This window comes from Quercus lobata, chromosome 1 (genome assembly GCF_001633185.2).
Source record: "Quercus lobata isolate SW786 chromosome 1, ValleyOak3.0 Primary Assembly, whole genome shotgun sequence".
In the NCBI taxonomy this organism is placed as follows: domain Eukaryota; kingdom Viridiplantae; phylum Streptophyta; class Magnoliopsida; order Fagales; family Fagaceae; genus Quercus; species Quercus lobata.
In genome coordinates this window covers 8,947,420-8,954,592 of record NC_044904.1, presented here as the reverse complement: position 1 = coordinate 8,954,592, position 7,173 = coordinate 8,947,420, and the positions used below count along the sequence as shown (strand labels likewise).

Sequence of the window (7,173 nt, the reverse complement as noted above, 5' to 3'; positions counted from 1 at the left end):
TGTATTGTATTGATAAATATAAGCATGGGCGAGGATATTCCATTCCGATATTGATCCCGAAAATCTCACTAATGAAAAAACATACTAGTTTGTTCTCGGCTAGGGCTTCTAAAAAACCCTAGACTGTAGTATCGCCGTTTCCTTTCTCCTTGAGAAAGAAGAGCGTTCCCTTTAGCGACTTGGGTTGCTAGAGGGGCTTTGTTCTATTCTTTGTGACGGGAAGTGTAGGCTTGATTGAGGGTATGGACGAAATTATTAGAAGGTGCGACGGGCTTTCTCTCTCGGCTAAGGAAGGTTCAAGGGTGAAGCTTTCTAGTGAGGTGGCGGCATTAGAACATGTGTTGGCTGCGAAGTTTCTTACGAAGAGAAGTTTGAATATGGATGCAGTGGCTCGCACTTTTCGTCCCCTCTGGAGGACGAAGGAGAGTTTTCAACTGACAAGTGTGGGGAATAACACGATGCTTTTCGAGTTTGGTTCAGATATTGACGCTGAAAAGGTTTTACAGGGTGAACCATGGACTTTTGATCGCCACTTGGTCATCTTTCAGCGTTTCGAAGGAAAATGGCCGATAAAAGAGTTGGAATTTAAATTTTGTGTGTTCTGGATCTAGATTCATGAACTCCCCTATAGGTTTATGACTCCGGAAATAGCTATACTCATAGGAGAATCCATTGGTTCTGTAATTCCAACTAATGACCATGGGGAGATGAAGGGAGGAACTTTTATGCGTGTGAGGGTTATGGTGGATGTATCCCAGCCTTTATGTCGTGGTAGGAAAGTTGTTTTTGACGAAACATCCGAAGGATGGGTGGCATTCCAGTACGAATGCCTCCCTAATCTCTATTTCTGGTGTGGTATGTTGGATCATGATGATAAGGATTGTGAAGTGTGGTTGAAAAGCAAAGGCAGCCTGTCAGTGGAAGATCAGCAATATGGACATTGATTAAGGGCGTCTCAATTCAGTTAGTTGAAACGGCAGTCCTTGGAAGTTAAGGGTTATGATGGAGGGGTATCTGATCCTCGTCCTAAGTCTGGGCAAGCTTTGTTGGGTGAGTCACATCGGTCCATCTCTAGTAACCTCCCTCAGCAGTCTGTAGTGAAGTCAGCAAGGTCTGATGAGCCGGTGAATGGAGAAATGATGGTGGCGAGGGGAGAGCAGGCCCAGGACCATCAGAATTCGAAAATGGTAAGTTCCGAGATTATAGGAAATTTGAATTCCAATATGATGGGTGCAGATTTTGAGGGGATTTTGCAGGATATTAATAAGGCTATTTCAAAGGAAGAACGTACTCCCGATCCTGTAGTTGTGGAGATCATTCAGGATTTAGCGGAGAAAAATCTTAATGATAGCCGGATTCAAAGTAAGTCAGAGTTTTCGGAGCCAAGGGAATTTAATATAAGGCAAATGAAGCCACAAAGGGATGTTTCCGTGGATGGAGTGGGCTTAGGAGAATTAATCTGGGTTGGTTAGAACCTAAGGATAGAAATAAGGGGGGCAAGAAAACAAGAGCTAAGGGTTTGGAGGAAACTATTGGGGGCAAGGAGCTTGATGTGGGCCCTCATATTGCAAATGAGCCGAAAAGAGGTAGTTGGACCAGGTTGGCTAATTGAGCAGCTGTAGAGAAATACCATGAGATGCATGAATCAGAATTGGGCTCAAAATGGAAATTAAACTTAGATAAGGGTGGGGTTAAGTCTGAAGGGGAAAAGGAGAAGAAGTTGAGAGTGGATGAAGAAGCTAAAAGTTTGGGATTGCTATTTGGTACACATCTAGGAGCGGCGAGGGTTGCTGAGCAACCCTGCCGAGCCCAATGAGTCTGTTAAGCTAGAACTGTCGAGGACTTGGGAACCCTCAGACAATAAATGCCTTAAAGAAGGCAGTTAGGATAGAGAAGCCCAATTTTGTTTTTTTGATGGAAACTAAATCAAATGTTGATTGGATGAAGGTGATTAGGGATCGATGTGGTTTTAAGAAAGGTTTCTTTGTTCCTAGTGTTGGCTGTAGTGGAGGTTTAGCCTTATTTTGGGAATCGGATGTAGTGATTCATACACATGGTAAGTAGTGATTGGTGGAATATAAAGTGATACACAAAAAGTGGTACAGAGGATTTGGACTCTATTTGAGTCCAAATCCTCTGTACCACTTTTTGTATACCACTCTATGTTCCACCAATCACTACTTGCCATGTTTTCATTTTACTTTCCTTATAGAATAACTGAAGTTTAAAATGGAAAGCAATCATACACATGGTAAGTAGTGATTGGTGGAATATAAAGTGATACACAAAAAGTGGTACGGAGGATTTGGACTCCATTTGAGTCCAAATCCTCTGTACCACTTTTTGTATACCACTCTATGTTCCACCAATCACTACTTGCCATGTTTTCATTTTACTTTCCTTATAGAATAACTGAAGTTTAAAATGGAAAGCAATCATACACATGGTAAGTAGTGATTGGTGGAATATAAAGTGATACACAAAAAGTGGTACAGAGGATTTGGACTCTATTTGAGTCCAAATCCTCTGTACCACTTTTTGTATACCACTCTATGTTCCACCAATCACTACTTGCCATGTTTTCATTTTACTTTCCTTATAGAATAACTGAAGTTTAAAATGGAAAGCAATCATACACATGGTAAGTAGTGATTGGTGGAATATAAAGTGATACACAAAAAGTGGTACAGAGGATTTGGACTCCATTTGAGTCCAAATCCTCTGTACCACTTTTTGTATACCACTCTATGTTCCACCAATCACTACTTGCCATGTTTTCATTTTACTTTCCTTATAGAATAACTGAAGTTTAAAATGGAAAGCAATCATACACATGGTAAGTAGTGATTGGTGGAATATAAAGTGATACACAAAAAGTGGTACAGAGGATTTGGACTCTATTTGAGTCCAAATCCTCTGTTAATAGAGTCCAAATCCTCTGTACCACTTTTTGTATACCACTCTATGTTCCACCAATCACTACTTGCCATGTTTTCATTTTACTTTCCTTATAGAATAACTGAAGTTTAAAATGAAAAGCAATCATACACATGGTAAGTAGTGATTGGTGGAATATAAAGTGATACACAAAAAGTGGTACAGAGGATTTGGTTGTAGCTTGTAGAAAAGACGTAGCCATATATGGTTGATATTATATCGACCATGTCCTTATCTTTCTTCTTCAGTCATGGGTCTGAATATGTTTTCATTTATGTAACCTTCTTATTTGCGCTTCTCTTTGCATTCATCTTCTTCTTTCTTTCAAAAATCTTCACCAAAAGCAAGCGACCCCTACTCCCTCCTGGCCCAAAACCATGGCCTATTGTGGGAAATCTCCCAGAGATGTGGAGGAAAAAACCTAGATATAGGTGGCTGCATAGCCTCATGAAAGAGTTGAACACAGAAATCGCTTGTGTACGTCTAGGAAGTGTGTATGTTGTGCCAGTAACTTCCCCAGAGATTGCCATGGAGTTTTTGAGGCAAAATGATGCAGTGATGGCATCAAGGCCTATCACAGTCACCACTAGTATGTTCAGTGATGGGTTCTTGACTGCAGTCGTTGCACCTTGGGGAAAGCAATGGAAGAAGATGAGGAAGGTGCTCACTCACGAGATATTGAACCCGACAAGACTCGAATGGCTACGTAGTAAGCGAAAGGAAGAAGCCGATAATCTTCTCCAAGTGGTTAACAATATATGCAAATCAGGCTCGGTTGTTGATGTAAGGTTAGTTTCCCGACACTTCACTGGAAATATTCTGAGGAGAATGATGTTCAACAAAAGGTACTATAGGCAAGGAAGAGAGGATGGAGGGCCTTGTGTTGAAGAACAAGAGCATATTAAAGCACTATTTACTGTGCTTTTGTATGTGTATGCATTGTGTGTTTCTGATTACTTGCCAATCTTGAAGCCACTCGATTTAGATGGACATGAAAAGACTGTGAGGAATGCTTTGAATGTTATCAAAAAGTACGAGGATCCGATTATCAATGAGAGAGTAGAAATGTGGAAAGAGGGGAAGAGGACCGAGCCTGAAGACCTTCTTGATGTTTTCATTTCAGTTAAGGATGACAATGGGAAGCCATTGCTATCAGTGGCAGAGATCAAAGCACAAATCACGGTGATATACTTTGACATTTAATCGGTTTTTAAGAAATTATTCCCATATTCACGACTTTTATACTCCATTATCATTTTAATTAGATACCAAATAATTACTTTTTTTTTTTTTTCACTATTGAAAACAAACCTAGGTTTGATAAGAAAAGAAGTATCCGCTTAATCATTTTTAATTGATGGATCTTATTTGCATAGTATACGAAATTACAAATAACTTCTTGTTTAAACCATTGATTGGAATTCTTCTTTTTATTTTTTTATTTTTTTTTTATCATTGATTCAAATTTATCAATTTTGAAATGAGTGAATTCATTTTTGCCAGTTAGTGTCATTTAAAGAAATATTAATTATTATTGTTTTGAATATTCACTCATATCTTTTGTAATAAATTTATGGATAAGATTTAAAGAACTCCATAAATAAGATTTGGTTTCTATTTATCTAAGAATTCTAGGGGATTCTACCATCACACATTCTTAGCGTGCCACAAGTTCTTGTAGGGTGAAGGGTAAGGGTTGGATTTCAAGTTTTCAGGAGAAAGTTTTACGCATATATACATTTACGTTAGACTAGAATATAATTTTTATCTCAAATAAAATATAAAATAAAAGAATTCTACAGGATCCTTTCAGTTTTCTCCCTACAGAAATGTCCATGTTATATATTTACAAAAATGTTTAGTTTTGTATACCTATTAATAGTCTTGTTGTTATTCATGCAGGAACTATTCCTTGCAACTCTGGATAATCCTTCCAATATAGCGGAGTGGGCTTTGGCAGAAATGCTAAACCAACCTGAGCAGCTACAAAAAGCAGTAGAGGAATTAGACAGGGTGGTTGGAAAGGAGAGACTTGTTGAAGAATCAGATATTCCTAACCTAAGCTATGTGGTGGCTTGTGCAAGGGAGTCTCTTAGGCTTCACCCAATTGCACCATTCAATCTCCCCCATGTCGCTAAAGAAGATCTTACTGTGGCTGGCTACTTCATCCCTAAAGGTAGTCAAGTCTTGCTAAGCCGATTAGGCCTCGGTCGAAACCCAAGAGTTTGGGAGGACCCCTTAAGGTTCAACCCTGAGCGACATTTCAAGGATAATTCACATGAGTTGGGGCTTGCAGAACCTGGCCTTAGGTTCATTTCCTTCACTAGAGGAAGGAGAGGGTGCATGGGTGGTACACTAGGGACACTCATTACTGTGATGCTATTTGCAAGACTTCTACAAGGTTTTACATGGAGAATTCCACCTGAGTTGGAGAAGATTGACCTTAAAGAGAACGACCGACTCTTCCTCGCCAAACCCTTGCATGTGTACGCAGAACCACGCTTGCCTGCTCATTTGTACCCAGCTTAATTGATAATTAAGTGGGATTCTAGTTTTATCTGCTAATATATTTGGTCATTGAATAATAGAATTTTATTTGAATTCTACTTAAACAGAAAATCAATTAAGACATGTTTTGTAGATTGTAATAAGAACTCTAATGTGATAACTATTTCGATGGTCTAACTATTTAGTAGTTGGACAATGTTTTTATTGCAAGAAATAATTGTTCTTTATGAATAGTTATTCTTAAAATGGAAAATAATTATTAGGTGTAATAATTTCTAAAATTAATATATTTTTCAATAAATAAACTTTCCATATGCAAATAACAATCATAGAAATAAAAAATCATGAAAAATATCTCATCTCTCTCTCAGATTTAAAAAAGTATTATTTTTTAAAAATATAATTATTTGAGTAAAATATTTCTTAAAATAAATTTTAAGTTTTATTCTAATCTAACAACTCACAACCAAACTTATGAATAACTTTAATTATTCGGTTACAATATATTTCATAATTTTTATTCTCTGTAATTAAGATTACTATTTAGTATACCAAACATGCCCTTAATGTTTTGGTTAAATAATAAGAATAGTTATCATGGAGATAGAAAGAACATCATAATTTCAAATTTTATTGTATTTGAAAAAAAAAAAAAAAGTAAATAACATTACTGTGGTGTTGTTTGCAAGACTTCTACAAAGTTTACATGGAGCATTCCATGTGAGTTGAAGAAGATTGACCTTAAAGAGAACGACCAACTGGTAGATTTTTTGATGGTTGAATAAGAGATTTAGGGTTTAATTTTCACTTACATCAAAAACCAATTAGTATATTGGTCTGATGATAAAGAGTTATCATCAAAAGCAGATACTATAGGTTGAAACTATCTCAAAGAAAAAAAAAAAAAAAAAAAAAAAAAAAAACCCTCTTCCTAGCCATCTTGCATGTATACACAAAACCATGCCTGTTGCTCATTTGTACCTACCATAATTAATGTGTAATTAATAATATCAATAAGATTTTAATTTATTTCACTCATAAAGTTTTTTTTCATTGAATAAAAGATTTGAATTTGAATCCAACATATAAAAAAAACTAATTATATTTTTAGTCAAATGAGTCAATTTTGTACTAGAGGCTATTTTGTTTTGTTCATAGGAACAAAATATTTCGATACCAAATAATATTAGAGTACCATTTTAGAAAACATGCTATTTATATATTTCTATATATATATGTAAGGACCAAATTTGGAACCCAACCCAAGATCGAATGGAGTAAGGCTCAAAAAGTCCAGAACAATGAATTTATAGAGAGTGGTTTGTAAAACTGGGTCAGAGTGAATTGGATCGCAGGTAAAATAGGCTCAACTCACAAGAACTAAAAAGATGCCTGGATTGAGTTTAGAAAACAGTCCTTGGCACAAGTTCGAGGAGGTTAGCTTTTATATATTCCTTACAAGTATGATTACAAGTTTGATTCTTAATTGCCACAGTATTTCTCTCTTGATTTTTTCCGTCCCCCTTCTATGGAGAATTTCTCTTATTATATAGTCCCCTTCAAACGATCTTGGCCTTCCACTCGTTGGCTATCCATTCCCTTACTTGAGTGCTTGTCCCATTGGACACCTCCTCAGGCTACCTTGTGCGTTGGGACGGCCAACATAGCCCTGTTCAGGAGTCTTCTCCACACTAATGTAGCCAGAAAGTTAGCTGCAGAGCCTTAAAT

At 37.0% G+C, this 7,173-nt stretch overlaps 1 protein-coding gene across 1 annotated transcript; it reads left to right on the top strand.

The window, feature by feature from the left end:
• The first annotated feature begins 3,162 nt into the window (after nucleotides 1-3,162).
• On the top strand, nucleotides 3,163-5,609 carry LOC115994657 (isoleucine N-monooxygenase 2-like). The gene is made up of 2 exons (XM_031118876.1): nucleotides 3,163-4,119; nucleotides 4,840-5,609. Exons 1-2 carry the CDS (start codon nucleotides 3,163-3,165, stop codon nucleotides 5,464-5,466), a joined length of 1,584 nt encoding a protein of 527 aa, XP_030974736.1. The 3' UTR covers nucleotides 5,467-5,609.
• Nucleotides 5,610-7,173: the final 1,564 nt, after the last annotated feature.